The following is a 22,568-nucleotide window of genomic DNA, read 5'->3' as shown; positions in this document are numbered from 1 at the left end:
TGAGAATGTCAAGAGTTGTGAAATAAAGAGTATACTTATATCCTATCATGCTCCAATTAGTTCTCTCTTTGACCTATTCATCTGGTAAGGTGAGAGTGTGGAGGATGAATACTGCGATTTTGAGTGAGGAGGAATTTCAGAAAATCCTTGTTGATGAGTGTTAGGCAAAGTTTGTATGCAGTACCCTCTAGGAACACTACAAACAACTCTGACTACAGGTATAGGAAACCCAACCTTTGGTATAAGCTTGTACTGCACAGTTTTGTTAGCGTGTTGAGCGGGCAGGCTTATTCTTACACTCAAGGTTTCTTACATAAACAATCATTAATTTATCAGTCAGTTAAAATAAGCCTTCTTCAGAAGGAAGCAATATAATAGTAACACACAAATACACTTCAATACAGTAGACTCTTAGGTTCTAAATCAGTAAAGACCCTTTTGGGATGGCCCAAAGACACAACCTACACCCACAGGTGACTTCAATAACTAGGGTGCTGGGGACATTAATATCTTACTGTTGGTATTTAGAATACTCTTAGAAATTGGCAAAAGGTAAAGGTTATTAGAACAACAAGAGACCATAGATATTCTTAAGCAGGCAAATACGTTTGGATCCCCCTAGAAGAGTCATTCAGTTCAATAGGCTAAGCCAAAGTCAATGGGCAAAAGTCTTGTATTGGATGAAGCACTTCTGGTAGGTAAATGGAAACGTCTTTGCACAAGTTCTTAGGAGTCTTTGATGAAAAGAAGAATCAAATGTAGGGCCACAAGCTGATTAGACTTATGACTAGTAGAAGATGCAAGCAACTCTACAGCAAGAGGTAAGTTCTCTCAGACTTTTTACAGTATCTTAGAAATGAAGAAAAGATGCAGCAGATGACTTCTGTTCCTGTGCAGCTCTGGAGGTCTCACTGTTCCTGGGCCTCAGTCGTGGGGACAAGAGGGAGGATGTCGGGGGACTCCTGCAATGCACTGGGATGGTCAAAACCCGCAACCGGCAAACTTCACTTTCAGTGGCTGTTCAGTGTTTCAGCTCCTCGCGTCTACCGCAAATAGCAACACTGTGGTTCCTGGCTGTCGAGATGGACTTTCCTTGCTTCTGGGGTCCCGCACTCTGTTGAGTCCGGAAGATCTTCCTGAAGCTCTAGGCCAGCTTAAAAGCAACACACACAATCCGGTGTTCCTCTCCCTGGCTATACGATTTGCAGCAGCAACTTTGTGGAAATTCAACCAGCTCCGAGATGGATGTCCAGGTGGCTTACTTTGGAGTGGATTGGTCCCAACTCAAGTGGAGAAATCGTCCTTGCAGGGGCTTCTCTGTAAACGCGAACTTGGCGTTTCGGCAGTGCAGCAGGGCTTCACCGGGCAAACCAACGGTCCAGAAGTTGCAGCAGGCGTCCTCTTCAAGTTCTTCTTCCGTTCCTTCTTCCAGTGGTCGACTCTGCCTTCCAAGCCAAAAGACTCCCCTTTTATTCTGTTCTCTCCCATTCATTCCAGCCCAGCGGTCAGTCACCCTGCAGGGTGGCTGTCCTTGCCGGACAGTCAGCCGGCCAATCACTACAGAGTGCATTTGGGTCTCCTAGGAGAAAAAACACAAGGAGTTTCGGGCACCTGCCTCAGGTCCTGCTTAACCCAGACACACTGGAGCCAGAGGCGGGCTTCACTTGTGAATCCCGCCAAAGACAAAATGAACAAAGAGACCAAACCTGGTTTGGTGCGCAGAGTAAATCTCAAGAAAGACCTTTCCACGGCTACCAGCGAAATTCGACTCAAAGATCTTGAGAACTCCCTCCTATTGGGCAACAATCCACAGGTCCTCACTGAGATCAAGAAGGAGCTAGAGACCTTCAGAAAGGCAGCCGAAAGAGGTGAAATTTCTGGACAGACACCGCAAAATCCGTCAGTACGGCGAAGGGCAACAACCCGGGGCCCTCCTGGCGAGACTTATAGCAGCCGACAGGAAACCTACATCGATGGACTCAGTAATAGATCAATCAGGCAACGCCGTCCACTCCGCAATTGACATAGTCGAAACATTCCACCGCTTTTACCAAGGCCTATATGATTCAAGCTACTCCGTAAGCCCTGCAGAGCTGGCGCAATACCTTGACACAGTGGAACTTTACTGTGTGGATTCGGAATCCAGAGAAACGTTGAACGCCCCCATCTCCATCGAAGAGATCCTTGAGGCCGTTAAAGAGCTACCCCACATAAAAGCACCTGGGCCGGACGGCCTATCTGGCGAATTCCACAAATTCTACGCAGACCTCCTCGCCCCACTCCTCCTGCAGGTATTCGACAAAGCACTGTCCAAAGACCAACTGCCACCAACGCTATACATGACCAGCATAATCCTCGTGCACAAACTTGGCAAGGACCCAAACCAATGCGGCTCATATAGACCTATATCATTAATAAATCTCGACAATAAATTCTACGCGAAAATTCTAACGAAGAGATTACTACACCTCATGCCTGCCATGGTACTGGCGGATCAGGCGGGCTTCGTACCTGGGAGGAACACCTCATACGGGATAAGGAGAATGTTTGGAGCAATGGAAGCCCTAGATCAGGAAAGTCAAGCAGTTGTGGTACTACTAGACGCTGAAAAAGCCTTCGATTCGGTCGAATGGCCCTTTCTTTTCACAGTCCTTGAAAGGATGGGTCTAGGCAAACGCTTTATACACCTGATCTCGCTGCCCTACAAAAAGCCAACGTCCAACATCACATTGGGGGGCCTGCTCTCCGCTGACATTCGCCTAAAAAGAGGAACCAGAAAAGGCTGTCCACTGTCGGCACTACTATTCGCTCTTGTAATGGAACCCTTGGCCTCCGACCTGCAACTACACCACCTCCACAGAGGACTCTCATTTGGCCCGCACAGGATGATCATCTCCTTGTACGCAGACGACCTAGCTCTGTTTCTCCGGAACGCTGAAGAAAACCTGAACCCCGTGATGAGAGCAGTAATCCAATTCGGGCACTTCTCAGGACTGAGAATTAACAATAGCAAATCTGTCATCTTTCCGCTCACGGCCGCCACCGCCGAATTTACAGACGACTTTGGTTTCCAATGGCAGGACTCGAACGTGTGATATCTGGGCATTTATATGTCCACACTGAAAGAAGACATTATACGCGACAACTACGAAGCCACAATAGCCTCCATTCAACTCAGAATTGACAGGTGGAAGTCCCTACCGCTGATCCTCTGGGGTAGAGTGTCACTGGTGAAAATGATCATCCTGCCAAAGCTACTGTACTTATTCCCAAACATTCTGCTGCTGCTGCTTCCGCAGAGGTTCCTCCAACGCATCAAGAGCATGGTCTTGGACCTCATATGGGCTGGCAAGATAGCAAGAGTCACCTACTCCACACTAACCCTACCAACGCAACAGGGAGGACTTGCCCTGCCCGACATGGAACGCTACTATTGGGCAGCCCAAGCACAATTCCTTAGCCATTGGTATGCAACGCAGTTTATAAGACCGCATGTTCAGATAGAGAGGGCACTTGCAACCCCACATCTCCTTCGAGCCATAATCTTCGGACAATTCCCAGACGGTCAACCATCAATGAACCCAGTCGCCACCACGTACTCCATCTGGTGGAAGATTGCCAAGAGAAGCGGAGTTACCTCCAGATTTTCCCTTCTCCTGCCAATCAAGCACATCCTGTGGATCCCAGTCACGTCTGAGAGGGTATACTTGCTGTGGGCAGAAAAACTTCCACTACACTCCATGGATGACCTCTTCCCTGAAGGCTCCTTCCTAACCCTGCAACAAGCCAGAGACAAGGGGAGCATAAACGCCCTAGACACTTTTATTTACTTTAGAGTACGACACTCACTACAAGCAGCGATACCATAATTTCTGCAACAACCACCTGAGTAGCCACTGCTCCACAACACAATTCAAGCCCAAGGAGAAGGGCGCCTGGTGACAAACATCTACAAAGCCCTCCTCAGCGAACCGAAACCGCCTTCTTCGAAAGCCAAAAAAAGGTGGGAAAAAAATCACTGGATGTCGCAATTCCAGACCAGGAATGGGCCTACATCCTCAACCTCACGCAAAAGGTCGCGATAAACCCGAGATTCAAGCTGATACACTTTAATTTCCTCCACCAAACTTACCATACACCTGCGAAACTCCACGCCCATAGGGAAGCAATTTCGGCAAAGTGCGACAGATTTGGAGCGCCGGAAGCAGATTTCCTCCACTTGGCATGGTCTTGCCCGCCCGTGGCCTCCTTCTGGAATGTGGTCTTTGAAAGAACATCAGCAATAATAGGGTCTGTCCTCGACATCGACCCGAAAACGGCAATGCTTGTACTAACCCAATCACTACCTAGCACAGTCAGAAAACTGACAGACTTATTGCTAGTCCTAGTACGAAGAAGAATTGCATACAACTGGGGCAGAAGCCCCCCACCAAGCCCGCAGCTCTTGCTAAAAGACATTGCATACTGCCAAGATGTGGAGACAGAGTTCATTAGGACCTTGCCGCTCCACTCACGCCCCCCTGACATTTGGGGCCCATACATCAATTATTTGCTCACAACAGCCGACACCTTAGACTCGCAACAAGCATCTCCGTCGCATGAACCTAGTTCCAGGTCACCACGCAGCACAGCAGTCCCAGAGGCGTCACCGCATGGATAACTGATTCGGAATACAGTCAAGGATTTTTCCTGGGGGTGGAAGGGAGAGGGGAGGACGGGGAGGGGGAGGGGAGAGAGTCACAAGACCTGGCCGGCGCATGGCCTTCATGTTTCTTATGTTTGAAAATGCCAATAAAGAAAGTTTTCTAAAAAAAATAAAGACCTTTCCACAAAGAAATGGCGAAAAAAAGAAGACTGAGGCCATTTTGACAAAAATGGCACCTTTGGGTGCTTTACTGCAGCTGCGAACGCAGCCTGCTGTAAATGCACACAATGCTAGTTACAACAAAACCACTGCCACCAGCCATTCAGTGAGCAAAGGGTAACATAAAAATGTTACACGAGAAGCTAGACAAAGGGGATACCAGCACCCTATTGTAAGATAGTGTGTACTTGGTCTAGAAAGTCAATGTCACTTTACTGCTCTGGGAAACAGTAGTTTATCCCAGAGAAGGTATTTAAACCTTTGGAAAATATCAAAGACTTCCCTGTGTCACTGCACTGAAGGTGCTGAGTGACACAATGTAAAAGATGATGCCTATGGAGTTTGTCAAACTCCACAACCAAAATAAACACAGTGTTCAAAATAATTTTCAAATACATGAGAGAGTGGGAAAAGGGTCTCACTCTCTCCAGGTTAAAAAAAATCAAGTGCTCAAAATCCAGCAAAGTTGCTGGGGGTCTCTAATGTGTAGGGAATTAGCAAATTTCTGAGAATTCTCGCTAACACTCGCCCCCCCCCAGACTAAGGGACAGGAGCATTTAATCCACCCCTGGATGAATCTCCTATTACACCCTGACCTGTGTTAAATGGTAAAATCAAACCCCTGTAAGCTGATTGACCATCTTAAAAATTTAGGATTTTCCCCCTTCATCTGCATTAACCATCTAAAGGGTTGGTGGTCTGTTTGAATCTCAAATGTAGATCCATACAAGTATGGTCTAAACATCTTCAAAGACCACACAATGGCAAAACATTCACGTTCTATGGTTGCCCACCTTGTCTCAGGTTCCTTCAGTTTCCTACTGATGAAGCAGATTGGGTGTCCCCTGCCATTCTCATCCAGCCAACTCAGAACTGCACATATACCTGTATTGGAAGCATCATGTCTGTACAATAAAGGATTGGTTGTAATCAGGAGCTCTTAAGACTGGAGCTTGACAAACGGCTTGCTTAAGTCCTTCAAATGCCTTACTGCACTCCTCATTCCACCTGACTTTCTTGGGGAACTTGGGTGAGGAGATCACATTCAAGGGAGAAGCCATAGACCTACAGTTCTCAATGAAGTTCCTATAGTAACCTGTGAGACCTAGAAAGTCTCTCACTTGGGTTTGAGTAGTAGGGGTGGCCCAGTCTTGTACAGCTTGTACTTTGTTAGGCAATGGCCTTATTTCACCTCCTCCTACCTCATGTCGAAGGTAGACCACTTTACTCTGACCAATTTGACATTTACTTGCCTTTATGGTCAATTTGCCTGCTCAAGAGCCTGCAATACATCTCCTAGGTGGTCAATATGCTCTTTCCAAGTAGGGCTGAACACTGCAATGTCATCCAAGTATGCCATGCAGAAGTCCTCCATCCCCTTCAGAACATGATTCACCATCCTTTGGAATGTAGCAGGTGCATTCTTTAGTCCAACAGGCATAACCTTAAACTGGTAGAATAATAAGGACCCACTGGGAATCGGCAGGGGTGGTAACGATGGGAGATATCTGGCGAGAGGGGGCCATTATGGATTTTGAAGTACTAGGGGAGGAGACGGGATTACATACGGGCCAGTATATTACATATCACAGAATGGTGCAGAAAATTAGGAAAACATGGCCTAAAACAGTATTGGAAGAAGAACCAGACGCTATTATGGATGGAATATATGATATAACGGAAGGGGGACATGAAATTTCTAGACTGTACGAGATGATTGTCATGACCCATAGAACTTGCCCTTTCTGGACTTCCTGGTCCTTATCGCGACAAGGCTTGTATTCTTTGTTACCCCAACATGGCCGTGCCAAGCGACTTGCCTCGCACCAGCCTTCACGTCGCACACGGCACGTTCTATAAATTGGCCCGCGCGTCTCAACGCTATCATTAGGTAGTGACTTGACGTGTGTGTGCGGTTCGGCGAATCCACTATTCCTAGTTCCTTCTTCCTTCCTTTCACCCCTTCCCTCTAATCTGCTCCCGGAATCCTCGTTCCTAGCGACCGCTATCTTTTTCCTGGACATCCTGGAGCCGGACGAGACTCGAGCGAACCTATACAAGACCCGATCCGTCCACAAGAGGAATCCTCCCGCAGAACAGAACAAGAAACGATCCCAGGTGAGATGGGGGGAGATTTACGACAGATAATGATGTCAAAGGTCGGGAAAGAATTAACGCAATTGAGACTAGACTGGGAGGCGGAAGTGGGGGCCTCGATAGAGGATGGGATGTGGGAACGGGCCCTGGGATACCACAAGACGGTTTCTAGGAACGCCAGACTGAAACAGATACAACTGTACATTACACATAGGGCATATATGACACCTCAAAAAATATCTAGGTTCAATAACGCTGGAAGACAGGCATGCCCCAAATGTGATGAGGAAAATGCTGATATGGTACACATGTTTTGGTCATGCCCAGTGATCGAGCGTTTCTGGGGTGAAGTAGCACAGAGACTGGTGGAAAAAGGGATCACTATTGTCATAGATACGGCCTGGGCCTGCTTGCTAGGGGGGTTCCCTAGAGCACGAAAACTTAAACACGTTAGTAAACTAAAAGACCCAGCATATGTGCTTGCAAAAAGGAGGATTGCCATGGGGTGGAAGACATGCCACAGGACACGAGTAGAGGTCTGGGGGAAGGAGTTGCAGAAATGGGCGGAGGCAGAAACCACGGTATGGCAAGAGGCAAGCAATGTAGGGGGAGAGGAGGAGGTGGGAACCCTGAGGGCATGGAAATCATTAATAGCGGAATTGTTTGGAACAGCACAAGCTCTGTCGGAATCCACGGAAAGTGAGACCCCACCACGTGAGGCAGACACAGAGTGCTTGGAATAAAAAGGCTCGTAATGGGGGGTGGGATATGGCCAGAATTAAACGATGAACAACTGAACACCTGATATATGCACTGTGTGTTTGGTTTGTATTGTTGTTGGTTTGAATACATTAATAAAACATTATTTAAAAAAAAAAAAACTTTAAACTGGTATGTTCCTTCCAAGTAGGGCTGAACACTGCAATGTCATCCAAGTATGCCATGCAGAAGTCCTCCATCCCATTCAGAACATGATTTACCATCCTTTGGAATGTAGCAGGTGCATTCTTTAGCCCAAAAGGAATAACCTTAAACTGGTAGAGGCCTCCTGGGGTTGAAAATGCCATTTTCTCCTTGGCATGGTCTGTCGGAGATATTTGCCAATAGCCTGAGGTTAGGTCAAATGTACTGAGGTACTTGGCAGAACCAAGTTTGTCCACCAGCTCATCTGTCCTAGGTAAAGGATGGGCATAAGTCATGGTGACTGCATTAAGGGCTCTACAGCCCACACATAATCTCAACTCCTTGGATCCTGCCTTTGGTACTAGCACAACTGGACTAGTCTATGGACTTGTAGATGTCTCTATTACCCCGAGATCAAGCATCTTGTTGACCTCTTCCGTTATGTGGGTTCTTACATGCTCTGACATTCTGTAACCTCTGCTTTTAACAGGTAAATAGTCACCAGTGAGAATCATCTCATGCTGGCCCCAAGGGGTCAAGCCTGGTGATTGTTAAATCAGTTTGCATCTCTGTTTCCACTGAGCTTTGCACTCCTGACACTGGAACAAGAGATCAGAAAGAGATTAACTCCTATCTTCCCACCAAAAGGTTGTCCCGATGAAGTCAGGTAGAGGCTCACTCTCCTCCTCTTGAGCAGAAGCTAGAAGCAAAGCTAGAAGCAAAGCTCACAGTTCTGGTCTAGAGAAATAGGCCTTTAGGCGGTTGGTGTGAAAGACCCTGGGGGCCTCCTTAGGATTGCCCAAGTCCATCAAATAATTGACCTCTCCATGTTTTCTCACAACCTTGAAGGGTACAATCCATTTGTCCTGTAAGGCCCTCTGACTTGTAGGTACCATAACTAGAACTAGCTGGCCTTGAGTAAACTCAAACATGTTGGCCTTCTGGTCATGCCAATGCTTCACCAGAGCCTGACCTGCTTTCAAGTTATCTGACGCTTCTGTCATCATGTGCGTCATTCTCCTTCAGAGACCTAACACATAGTTGGTGACTCTCACTGGCTTGTGGGAAGGAGCACTCTCCAACCCCTTCTTGATTAGAGCCAATGGACCTCTAACCGGATGACCATAGAGAAGCTCAAATGGACTGAATCCAACCCCTTCCTGAGGGACTTCTCTATAAGCAAAGAGAAGGAATGGCAGTAGAAGGTCCCACTTTCTTCTAAGGGGTTCTTCTAAACCACCTATCATGCTCTTCATAGTTCTGTTAAACCTCTCTACCAACCCATTGGTCTGAGGATGGTAGGCTGTTGAGAACTTGTAGGTCCACATGACCTGCATGTAGTGGGACAAAGTTAGATCCCCTGTCACAGATAACCTCCTTAGGAAAACCTACTCTGGTAAAAATACCACTTAGGGCCTTAGCCACGGCCTGAGCTACGACAGTCCTCATATGTATTGCTTCAAGATACCCGATAGCATGGTCTACCACACCCAATATAAATCAGTTGCCTGAAAATGTTGGAAGGTCTAAGGGACCAACAATGTCGATTCCTACCCTCTCAAAAGGGACTCCCACCACTGGGCGAGGCACCAAATGTGCCACATTCTTGGCTCCATTCTTGCCAGATGTCCGACAAGCGTGACAGCGCCTAAATAATTTATCTACGTCAGACACCATCTTAGGCCAGTAGAAATAAAGAGAAATCCTTTCTTTGGTCTTCTTAAAACCTAAGTGACCAGCCAAAGGAATCTCATGGGCTAACTGTAGAAACTGAGGTCTCACCTCCTGGGGCACTACAAGTCTTCAGTAGTCTCCTGGGGTAGACTCAATAGGTTCACTGTAGAGGAGGGCATCCTCCCAGTACAACCTGTGGTACCCTTGCTCTTGCCCTTCCAGGTAGGAAGATGCCTGTTGGCGAAGTCTTTCAAGAGTAGGACACCTTTTGACCTCTGCTGAAGTCTGCCCTACAGGGGCCACCTTCTGCCAGTAAAGACTCAGGAGGGTCTTTAGGATTCAGATCATCAACAAGGGGAAGGTCTTCTTCCAGCTCTGGGTCATCAGTAGCTGACTCAACCTCTTCTGGTTGGATCTCACACTCAGCCTCAGCTGGTGGAGTAGTCACAGGTGTGACTTTGGACGGTCCTCTCGGGGATGTCCTGGTTTGATGCACAGGAGGGCTATCTTTCTTGTTTCCTGAGACCTTGGGTTTCCCCTTTGTCTCTTTCTTCTTGGAAATAAAAGTTGGCTTTTCATGTGGACAGGGCGTTATAGGTTTTTCTGCAACAACCCACTGAGAGTAATTTAAGGTGAGCTCTCTGGCCTTCCTAGTCTGCTCCTGCTTCCTTTTTACTGGGAGGCCTGGGGTGCTTGATACAACTCCAAGAGTTAAGTCATTCCCCAGCAGGACTCTCCCAGGCACCTCACTTTGTACACTGACAGGTATTCTTACAGTCAAATTGTTGCACTGGATGAGAGTTGGTAGTATTGGAAACATCTGGATGGGGCCTCCAACAAGCTTAGTGGGGCCTTTGGGTGTCTTAGCAATATCCCCAGGTTTGACAAAGGTTTCATCCACCACTGTGATGCTGACCCCAGTGTCTCTAATGGCAGAGGTCTCCTGACCATTTACAAGTACACTGTCCTTGTAGTATTCTTTTGTGTTATCTGGTATAGAGTTATACACATCTACATTCTGTTGTTCCCACAGGCCCAGGGACACTAAAGAAACACTGCCAGAGACTCCAATGGGGTCTTCAGCCAATAGTTGAAAGTTTCCACTTGCCATATGTACTTCTCCCTCAGGGATGAAGGCTAAGGAGGCAGTGTGGACCCCTGAAGGTCTACCCTTGCATCTGGGATCCCCTTTCACATGGTCAGTTTGCCCACAAGCATAACATTTTCCAAATGTTTTGATAAATGGGGGCTTCTACTAACCTCCCTCTGGTTTGGCACCAGAGGTTTCACTAGACTGACCTGGTTTCCCATGTGGATCACCCTTCTTATGTTTGTGGCCCTCTTTTGGATAAGAGGTTTTAGAATTCTCTTTGTCATCTTTCTTGGGCTGTTTCCCCTCATCCTTTTTAAGAGTGGTCCCAGAATTCTTGTGAGTGGCCCTGTTGGCAACCGACAAGTCAGAAGCTTTTTCTAGCTTCTTGGGATCAATCTCTTTAGAGTCAGCCAAGTGCTGTCTCAGCTCAGTGGAGCAGGCATCAAAAATAGATTCCACCAGAAACAGATTTCTCATTCCTTCAAAAGAGTTCACTCTGTAACCCTTAACCATACCATCTAGGTTTTTCAAACATGCCCACACCCAGGTAACCCAAGGGATACCATCAGCCTGTTTGAGGGTCCTTAACCTCTTAAGGTACTGGGAAGGAGTTTTCCCAAATCTAGCTATCAAAGCTAGCTTCACATTTTCATACTCCAAACTTTCAAGTTCCCCCACCTCCATTACAGCATCAGTTGCAACCTGGGGGAAGCCGAGACAAAAGCCAAGGAATTGTCATGGCCACTGGCCCCAGAACACAAAAACCACACTATTTAGTGATGGGGGCAATGGGTCACTTGACTCACTTATGTCCCTTTGGGACCTATAAACACAGGGGCCCTGGCTGGACTCAGTCCTGGAGCCTTTGGGCCAGGCTCATATAGAGATGTGAGCAGGAACACTTTATTTCAGTGCAGGAGTGCTTTTATTTTACAAGAACTTTCCAGGAGCTGAAAGCCTTTCTTCCAGAGAACATCCTCATGTGCTGACTCATCGGGTGTGGCAGGCTGAACATGGTGGGCGTGGCTTCAGAAGCTCAGCTTTATAAGCTGTTCCATCCTTAAGGCCAGTGCTTCGCGTTACTGTGTACTCACGTGCAACAGGACACTCAACCCCTCTTCGACCAGTTTCTTACCTTTGGAAACCAGGCGTTCTCCTGCATACTCACTTCCAGGAAACGGGTGCTTCATGGCTTCATTTGCAGACTCATCTCCCGACATCCAGTGATCTTGATCCCGACGCTGCAGCACCGCACTCCCCATCCACGAACTCAGACCCTGTGAAGAAGAAGAAAGACAAGGTTAGAACATTCGTCCTAGGGCCGCGCCACATTTGAAACCCAAGCGCCCCCTATTTAACTTACCAGCTACTGTACCGCTGCAGCTTCGTTCCTCATTCCCTCCGGCTGTCGCTTTGAGCGCTGCAGCTTCTGCGGGGCTGGCAACATAACCTGCAAGGGAAGAAAGCAAAAGAGCAAACATCAAAAGTGGAACGGACAGCAATACAAGACAATGAACTTTACAATACAACAATAACCAGACAAGGAAAGACAAAGGCAAACAGGAACACTTACCTGAAGTAAAGTGGCTTAGTCGTAGCAGGACTGGACTAGCACGTGCAAGGGACCAGTGAAGGAACTCGGTAAAGATCATACAAGCGCCCCTGCCAGAAGCAGCAGGATGGAGTGCTCGCCAAAACTAATCAACAGGTGAGCTTTCCAGGGACAGTGCATCCCACAGGTACCACAGTTTGGGAGAAGGGGGTCTGGAAGGGGATCAGGCTTACAAGCTGGCATACTCACGCCCCTATTCTCCACGCAGGGGCAGTCCCGAGCAGTATCACCTATTACCACATAAGCGCAGAGAGCGAATTCGGACCCGAGCGACCTCACCCCCAGGTGGGCTGCAACCGTGCCCCAACGCCTCCGCAAACAAACACTGACTCAAGGTTTCTGAGTAAAAGAATATATATTTATTTACACATCAGTTATAAAACATTTCACTATTATCAAGCAGTTGAAAAATCACAATCTTAATACACTACACCACACCCAAAAGATTCTGGACAAGTTAGGCTCAAAATGAAGTGTGAGCAAAATGGCACTCCAGTAATTTAAAAGGGAGGGAAAGACAAAGTTAGACAGATGTTGAGCAGCACCAACAAGTAAGTAAGCAGAGCAATCTAGAAAAAAGAACTACAGTGAGGAAATCAAATTCAAGGGGCCTGGTCCAAAGTCAATGGACCAAAGTCTTTTCAGAGGATCACACAGTTCAGGGTAGTTCGCGGTTAAGCCTTTGCCAAGAGTTCAGAACGAAGTTGGTTGGACGAAAAGTTACTTTAAAGAATAAAGAAGGACAAGCCCTCGGATTGGCGAAAGATTTCATACACTCTCACCGCGGCTGGACGAAACGAACAACCGGGTTAACACAGTACGTTTAGAGCAGAAGAATGCTGTAGCTGAGGCAGACGTTCCTGGCAGGTCCTGCAGCGACTGTCGGACTGCCCAGGGAAGAAACCAGCAGCGGAGCAAAGCGACAAATAAAAGGTGCACACCTTAAAACCCAAGCAGGGTCTGATCCTCCTGGCTATCAGAATCACTGTAGCTGTGCACAGCAAATTCGACCAGAGGAGGGAGGCCTGGCTTGCAGTTTGGTGAACTGGTTTTTCCCACCAGCTCAAGGGGAGAAGATTCCTTGCAGATCTTCCCTGTCGTCGAAGTTTGGAGATTCTGACCTGCAGCAGGGCTTCACCGGGAGGTTTAGTCGTGGTAGAGGACCTTTTCCGTCAGCTTCTCTTCGGGTTCTCTCGATCCAGTGGCGACTCTGCCTTCTCAGTCCCAGAGACCTGCATTTTATGCAGTTTTCCCCCATTCACGCAGCCTTGCTGTCAATCGCACAGCAGGGTGGCTGTGCTGGCAGGACAGTCACCTAGCCAATCAAACAGGAGTGCGACTTGGGTTGCACCAGGGGAACCCATGGCAGGGGTCGTAAAACCCCTCCCTCACATCCTGCCTACCAAGACTTTCAGGCGCCTAAGAAGGGCTTCTGTGCAGAAGCCCGCCAAAGGTCTGCAAACAAAAGGGACCAAACCTGGTTTGGCGCGCAGAGTAAAACACAAGACATACCTTTACAAAAAGAAATGGCGAATAAACCCAGCCGGGTCAAAATAAAAACATATATGGTCCAGCAGGTTTACGTTCGAGGCTACTAAGATAGCCTAAAACAATATCAAGGCTATATAAAATAACTGCGGTAGGAAAAATAGGGTAGATACCACTGCCACCAGCCAAATCTTAATGAAAAGGGAATGAAACAATGTTCCAGGAGAGCAAACAAAAAGGGACAAGTATTAGCCCTTTCCAGTACTCTATGTAAGATAGTTTGTACTTGGTCTGTGGTTTTAAAAAGACTAATAAAGTCAATGGCAACTTTACATGTTCTGGGAGACAGTAGTCAGTCTCAGTCTAAAAAGACAACCCTGTGTTACTGCACTGAAGGTGCTGTGTAACACACAGTAAAAAGATGATGCCTATGGAGTAGGTGAGGCTCCACAGTCTATGAACACAAGAATATTAGACACACAGCAAATCACGAGAGTGGGAAAAAGGCTCACACTCTTAGCAGGTGAAAAAAATAAATCCTAGAAATCCAGCAAAGCTATGGAGTAGGTAGGGGAAATTAGCCATTTGGAGAATTCTCCCTAACAAGGAGAGGCTGGAACACAGTGGAGAAAAGGTAGGGAACATGCTTAACTTCAGGAAAAACAATGCAGTGGATGGAAAGAAATTCAGCAGAGTCAGAGGACGTTGCCTGACCCAAACAATCCTTATCAAGGTGCAGACAGGTTAACATATACATGAAAAGCTTTGTTATTTGGCCGCCTCAAGGAATCAATAGATACAGATAACAGATATTCAGGATAACAAATGCTGTGTTTTATGAATGGTAGACACAGGAAACGGAGTAAAATGCCTGTATAAAAAAGCATATTAGGATTCTGCTCTTTATAAGTGTACATTACCACCTGGAATGCTTGATTCGCCAGACTTGTAAACTTTATCTGGCCTTTCATCATCCAGAATGCCACTGTTAGGTGCTGGTTAATAGAGAGTTCTGGATAATAGCGTGCCGATTGCAAAGCTTTCCTTCTGAATACAGTTCAGACAGTATTGGCATAGTTGACCTAATGCCAACTTGACCTACTCCCATTTGACCGCATCTTTTTGGCCTAATTAGGTCGGTCAAATAGTACAGTTTAATAAATAAATAGTTGTGGAGTGGGATAAGGGAATAGGTTGAGGTGGGGGGGAAGTTGGCAGGAGGTGCGGGGGTTCTTGCCCGCTATTGGGGGAGAACTGCGGGGGGTGTCCCTCTGCAGTATGTCAAAACAAAGGAGGTTAAAAACATTAGGTCAAATGGGCATTAGGTCAGGTTTTTTAGGTCAAACAACCAATATCCGTTCAGACATGATTAATTCTCGCAATAACCAGTACCTGATATTTTCTTGGAGTATAAATGTCATCATGAATAGCTTCTTGTTGCCATGGTAATCCAAAAAAAGGACCCATTGGTGAGGAAGCTGGGGTCATGAGCTGGAGTCCTGCCATGCTAAAGGATTGCAAAACAGGGCTATTGTATTCATCCAGTGTCTCCTTCATTCATTGCCTTTCGTTGCAGCACACATGACCCTAAAGGAGAGGAAAAAACAAGGTTGGTTGCAAAGCAAAGAGAACAAAAGAAAAAACAATGTCCTCACATGGCATGCATTAGTCGAAGTAATCATCACTACAGTAATTTCCAATACAATAGTTATCAAATCAAATAACTAATTGCAATGAGCAATGTCCCAAATAGGACAGGTTATTTAATGTAGTGACTACAGCACACTTAATCAGTATCCCCTCTTCCTCCATACTCCTGCAAATTATTTTTCTGGCAAAAAAATCCTTGATTTGATGGGATAGGGCAAGCATGTGCAAAAGCATTGGCAGACGTACCCCTCAAGATGTGGTACAACGTTTATTCATCACCAGTTTCTTTTCGCTGTGTTTTTTGCTGAAAATGTTCACCCAGAAAAACTCATTAAAAAAAATGGGGGTGGATAAGTGCATATAAACGGTAGGGTGGGGTGGGGAATAGGGAATACATAATAGCGGAGGAAGGTTTGGGGAGCACATCCCCCAAATAAAAATAAAAATGTTATTTTTTCAGGTAAAAATGTTTGTCAAAAAATGCAGCAAAAATAAAAACTGTGAATGAATGAACATAGAACCCTAGATGCAAATTCAGGAGTCAACCCGTCAGTCCTTTTCTATCCACACAGGCCAAAACTGCCCATTTTCTTGGGAAAGATGAGAGGGAATATGGAGGAAGTATGGAGGAAGTAGGACTATGGACAAGGAGTACATTAGTCACTACAGTGAATAAAGTACTCCTATGTCGTGCCCAACTTGCTCTATAATTATTATAATGCAATATAGCTAATTGCACAACTACACGGCCACACTGCGCAGACAAACCACAATTGCCAGATAAACTATTGTTAAGCTGAATAGGACAGTCGACACGTGTTTCGGCCTCAGTCTATTTCCCAAATGATATATTAAATTAATTAACCAATTAAAAATGACATCCTTTAATAGCTCAGAGCACACACAACAGATGCATATAAGTGGCAAACATTGAACAAGTTTGCCATCAAATTATATTCAAACCAGTTTGAAGAATAAGAGTGAGTTGTAATAGATCTGCATCATGCATCCATTAACAGGACACGCCAAAAAAAAAAAAAGCAAAAATAGCATTTGGTTGGGACGAGGCCTGGAGCGCCAACAATGTGGCTGCTCCTTTAATGGCCTCCGTTCGGGACCCGCGGCATCCGACAAGAAGCTAACCTTCCTGCGGTCATCCAGCGATGATTTCCTCACCATCGACAATGTTAGTAGCAGAGGCAAACGTAATAGACTTGAAGGGCTCCTAAACTCCCTGGAACCCCCGAAACGGACCGGATTCGTGCTCTCCCCCCTGGCCCAGAGCACTGCTTCCAAGATGGCCGACGGGGGAAGCTGACTCCGTCCGACATTGGGAGAAGCGAGGGGAGCGACTGAGACACAGCTCAATGGGGACATGGAACAGAGGAGAGCCGAATGAGATGCCCCGTGAATCCTGATAAAGGCCGGCAAAAAAGCGAGATAGCGAGCTCCCTCGCCCCCTCTCCCGACATAAGCGAGGGCCGTGGCGAAGCCCTGGGGAGCTACAGACCCCCACTGCTCTGAGACGGCCGTAAAGAGGGTGAAGCTCTGCGACCCAGTGAGGCGAAACCCACGTGACTCCCAGAGAAGGTGACGGACACTGCTCCTGAGTCCCGGCTGACACCTTCGGAGCAGTGCTCAGCCCGCGCCTGCAGCTGAGCCTTCAAAGCCCTGGAGCTCCCGATGCCAATAAGGTGAGAGCCTAGCGCCAGCAAGATACATGCCCGGACCCCGAGACGCCATCTCGGAGATATCCCCCCGCCACCCCAACTATAACGTGCTCCCTGCGTCCTTGTAAGCACCCACTAAATGCTGCACAGCCCGGGGAGGCAGAGGGGCAGACGGAGGGACAACTCGGAGGAGGCCCCAGACTTGGCCCTTTAGCGGCAGCCACGAACTCTTCACCTGCAGTCTGCCGCCGCCTTAAACCCCCCAATCCAACGGCAACTCCCGGTCAGGCGACCCTGGGGGCTACAGGCACTGCCCAAACCCTCGAGCAGTGCCGCCATTAGACATAGTTTTTTGAACTGAGAGCTCTCACTGGGCCCACTGATCAGGCCGCGTCCTGGGGCGCTCCGGCCCATGTCCCTCATTCCGGTGACGGCCCATTAACAGCAGCAGCCTGGAAGCCCTCCTCATCTAGGCCTCCCGAACGCCTCCGGCTGTGAAGTACATCCTAAGCAGTGCTCCACCTCGGAGCCTTCCTGAGCTACACCGGACCTCCAGCCTCGCTGACTCTTTGATGCCGTGCTCATATTAAGCCTCCCAGCCTAGCAGCTTCCTGGGGCGCCCCGGCCCACTTTCCTCTCCATCAGGTCACCTACTTTCTGAGGCTAAACCTCACCGGCGAAGACTGAGCATACTTCTTCCACCAAGGTCAGACTAGCAGCGCTGAGGATCTTGCCCCGAGAGAACCCGACGATCTGCCCTAGAGCGCTTTCCACTACTAGTCACTAGACCCCCAGCAAGCCGGGAGCTTAGAGGACCGCCTACTGAAGCCCCCCTGCCCGACTCCCAGAAAAAGACAGCGCAGCAGAAACAATGGCGAAGATCGTTAAACCAACCAAAAACTCGGACATCTCCACCATGCTGTTAGCAGCGGACAAGTCTAAGAAACCGGACCCTCCCAAACTCACCCCAAAGAAGATCCCTGAAGAGCAGGGAAAGCTGGGAATGAAGAGACATATCCAGGCCTTTATGCTAGACATCAAAGAAGAGTTCAGATCCTGCATGGCCGAGCTCTCCGCGAAGCTAGAACAAACAGATCAGCGAGTCATAGAGGCAGAGCAGAGGCTAGGCGAGGTCGAGGACTTGACCCAGAGTCACAACGCAACCCTAATAGAGATGCAACAAGCGATCCAGGCTCTCCAGAACAGGAGCAAAGTACTGGAATTTAAGCAGGAGGACCGGAAAACAGTATTCGAAGGGTCCCCTCAACAATACAAGACAAAGACCTACCAGAATATACAAGCAACTTCTTTCAAGCCCTGCTCCCACAGATGGGCCAGACCCAACTCATCCTAGACCGCACTCAGACTGCGCCCAAGGCAGGGGGTGAATTCAGATGCCCCACCGGATGCGATAACGAGGGTCCATTTTTACACCACCAAGGAGGCCATCGCAGCAATAAGCCGCACCAAAGACGAGCTGTCCTTCCTAAGCACCCCGCTCCAGATATACCAAGACCTCTCCCTGATGACCCTACAAAAAAGAAGAGCCCTCAAACCCCTAACCCTATTCCTGCAGAGCCAGCAGATCTGATACCGATGGCTATTCCCCACTGCTCTCCAATTCACCTACCAGGGAACCCAACACTCAATAAGCCACCTGGAAGATGCAGAGTCTATTCTCCACCCAGTTTCTCCCGGGAACTCGCCTACTCGCAGTCCGTCCTGCACGCCCGACGACCCAAACCAGCCTCCTCGGAAGCAGCCTCAACCCGCTTGGTCCAGGGCCCAGAGACCCCGGGAAGTGAGATAGATCCATGAGGACCTACGATCAGAAATCAATCACCCGCATATCTACAAAAGAAAATAACGATGCTGCGGCCCCCCGAGCGGCCCATACCCCGCTCCGAGGTGTATGCCATCATCCCACCCTTGGAGACGAACTCAGCTATGTTCGATTGTCCCAGCCCTGTTGGCTAACTGGACGGAGAAAGCCCGGTTGGCCATGGGAATCACCGAACAGGAAAAATCGCCCTCCCTCAATACCACAAGTTTACCCTCCCGTTGGAGAGGTCATAAAACTCGACCACTGGAGATCTGCTTTGATGTCAAGTCCATACATGATGCCTGAATCCCACTGCCCTACCCCTCACACTCCGCCCCAGGTGCTAGTGGAGGATCATGAGACCCAACAACCACACCAAAAAGTGAAGGTCCTAACGATTAATGTCAGAGGCTTAAACTCTCCGCAGAAGAGGAAGTCCACGCTACGGCGCCTGCAGAACGAAGCAGCCTCAGTCGTCTTCCTCCAGGAGACCCACCTGATCCCATCGGATTTCACCAGGCTCCGCGACAGACAATTCCTGCTGCAGTTCTTCGCATCGAATGGCACCAAGAAAGGTGGCGCGGCGGTACTCTTCGCCAAGGGGCTCAGACCACAATCCTAGACACCTTGTTCTGCCCAGAGGGCCGCTTCGTAGCGATCAAATGCTGGATCTATGGCCAGCTCTACTCACTCATATCGGTTTACGCTCCAAATGATAAACAGGAGGAGTTGTACTCAGCCCTAGCAGAAGCCCTCCCACAGTTCATAGAGGGCCAGACGATAATCGGAGGAGACTTCAATGGAGCCCCAGATCCAATCAAAGATAACTCTCACCCTCCGGTTCGCAAAGACTATAGCTTAGCAGCAGCCCTACTCAAATTATTCCGAACCCTAGATGTGGTGGACACTTGGAGAGTTCTACATCCAGAGGACCGTGATTATTCATTCTATTCCTACGTGCATAGAACCTACTCCTGCATCGACCTTCTGTTGGCTTCCCCCCAAGCTTTGGCCTTCACTGACGATGTAACCATTGGTACTAGGATCCTATCAGATCACGCCCCGATCATTCTAACGTTTAGAGCCCGCGACCCTGACCCGGCCCCGAAACGCAGATGGACCCTATACGACCCGATCGTGGGAGACATGTCATTAAGGGACATGGTAGCGAAAGCTATTAAGGAATTCTTTAAGGAAAACAAAAACGAAGATGCCTCCCCAGCTAACACCTGGGACGCAATGAAAGCAGTAGTAAGAGGGGCCTTAATCTCACAAGGAGCAGCTTACCATAAGAAGAAGCGACAAACCCGCCAGATCCTGGAGGACGAAGTAGAGAAAGCGGAAGCAGTGTGTAAAGCGAAGAATTGGACGCCTAGAACCCACCAGGCCCTCCAGGCAGCCCGGAAGAAGCTTGAAGCACACTATGCGGAAGACACAGCCCAGCTCCTAGCCAGAACTAAGCAGAGCTACTACGCCAAAGGGAACAAGGCAAACAAATTCCTGGTGGAAAAGCTGGTGAAGATCAGGAAGAGGAACTCCATCCTGGGCCTCCGTGATCCCCAGGGTAGAGTCCAATTTGCGGAGGGAGACAAGCTGCGTCTTGCTGCAGCCCACCTCACGGACACGATGACAGCATCCCCGAGATTGCCCGAAGAGCAACAATCCTACCTGTGTGACGCAGCCCTCCCTCAGATCACTCCCACGATAAGAGACAAGCTAGAGGCCCCGATCACAAGCGAGGAGGTCGACATAGCTATCAAGAGTCTCAAACCAAGGGCCCCGTGACCAGACGGATTCTCGACCCGTTTCTAAAATCTTCGGTCCCCAGCTTTTGACCCCCCTGACAATGCTTTTTATCTTTTTCGCCGTCTTGGGGACAATTACCCCATCAATGCAAGAATCGATCACAGTCCTCACCCTGAAGCCGGGAAAAGACCCTAGAGATATCATGGCGTATAGACCCATCTCCCTACTAAACCTGGACGCTAACATATATTCAAAAGTCCTAGAAAACCGACTAGCGAGAGTTCTCCCGGATATCATCGACCCAGACCAGACGGGATTCATATTGAATAGATCCGCTGCAGACAACATACGCAGGGTCCTGAACCTGACTGAGGTTGCACAGCTAGACTCGCGAAAATTAGCAGTGCTAGCCCTGGACGCAACCAAGGCCTTCGACAAAGTAGACTGGTCGTTCCTCCGACTCACCTTTGAGTCCTTCCACTTCAGGCCCTCATTCCAAAAACCCGTTTTACCGAACTACCAATCCTCAAAAACCCTTCTCTGGGTCAACGGCTTTCTATCCAACCCAATCCCCTTATCATGTGGAACCAGGCAGGGATGCTCCCTATGCCCCCTGCTCTTCGCTCTAGTTATGGAACCCCTGGCCCAACAAATCCGCCTCAACCCCAGAATCAAAGGCCTCCAAGTAGGCCCTTCCCAGCACAAAATAGTGCTATATGATGATGATGTGATGCTAACCATAACGGACACCTGTCAGTCGTTGAGGTCCTCCCTAGAAGAAATTCATAGCTTCGGTAGGGTATTGGGATTCGCTATTAACTTCACGAAATCATCAGCCCTAGGAGTGAGACTGGAACCAGAAGATAAAGTATCCTTCAGAACCCTCTGCACGATCCAACTGAGCGAAAAGTCGATTCCCTACCTAGGAGTCCAGATCCCTGCCCGTCTTGAAGATACCTATCGGATGAACTTCCAGACATTATTTAAGACCCTGGAAGAGGACCTCGATCGCTGGCACTCACAGGAGATTTCGCTGCTAGGCCGCATAGTGGCGTGTAAAATGAACCTCCTCCCACGACTCCTTTATGCTTGCTCAGCCCTTCCTATTATGGTCCCCCAGCCCCCACTCCAGCGCCGCCAGAGGAAGGTATTACGCTTTATCTGGAAAGGTAAAAAATCAAGGATCCCACTGAGAACGATGCTGAGCAGCCAGATCCTAGGAGGCCTGGGGGTCCCCGAGCTCCAGAAATACCAGATAGCGACGCAGCTAGCTCGGACTCAAGCTTGAACCATCAGCTCGAGTCGGCCAAGATGGGCAGAGATTGAACAATCCCGCCTACTCCTCCCCCTCCGCTTCCTCTTGCACCTCCCCCCGCCTCACGGAGGACATGGCCGGCCATCCTATCCTCCACTAAGCATATCTTAAAAGCATGGGAATGGACATGTAAACATAGAGGCATCCCGAGAGACCTGAACCCATCGGCCCCAGAATTTTATAACCCTACTTTCTCACCGGGAGCCCATCCCGCGAACTTCAAAAACTGGATCGCTGGTGGCCTTAGCTCCCTAGGTCAGCTGTTTGAGAGGAATCGACCACTCACCTTCGAACAATGCAAGAGCTCCTTTCGCTTAACGGAAACAGATAGATTCTCATATACGCAATTACGACATTGGTGCTCGCATCCATCGACCCGATTGGCGGCCACACGGGAACTGGACCCCATAGAGCTGACAATCGCAGATCAGATCCCCCAAACCGAGGACGAATCTCGACGATATACAAGCTGTTGCAGACAAACTTTCTCGTCGCTAGAGCAACCTATATGATTCAATGGGAAACCGACCTAGGACAACCAATAGAAGACCAGGCCTGGATAGACATTTGGTCTCGAACTCTATCCTCTTCCTTCTGTATCACCAACCGAGAGTGTGCTCATAAACTACTCCTA

General features: G+C 48.5%; 1 protein-coding gene across 1 annotated transcript in view; it reads right to left on the bottom strand.

Annotated features, from left to right (window-relative positions):
- The window catches only part of DICER1 (dicer 1, ribonuclease III), a 2,611,056-nt gene that overhangs the window by 2,457,823 nt on the left and 130,665 nt on the right, over window positions 1–22,568 (bottom strand). The window contains exon 2 of the mRNA XM_069637684.1: window positions 15,124–15,318. Within this exon, the coding sequence (XP_069493785.1) occupies window positions 15,124–15,288 (165 nt within the window). The 5' untranslated portion in view covers window positions 15,289–15,318. The remainder of the gene's footprint in view (window positions 1–15,123; window positions 15,319–22,568) is intronic.

This window comes from Ambystoma mexicanum, chromosome 14 (assembly GCF_040938575.1).
Source record: "Ambystoma mexicanum isolate Mex_15411 chromosome 14, UKY_AmexF1_1, whole genome shotgun sequence".
In the NCBI taxonomy this organism is placed as follows: Eukaryota; Metazoa; Chordata; class Amphibia; order Caudata; family Ambystomatidae; genus Ambystoma; species Ambystoma mexicanum.
Note: the sequence above shows the minus strand (reverse complement) of the source record. Positions and strands in the feature narration are given on the sequence as shown.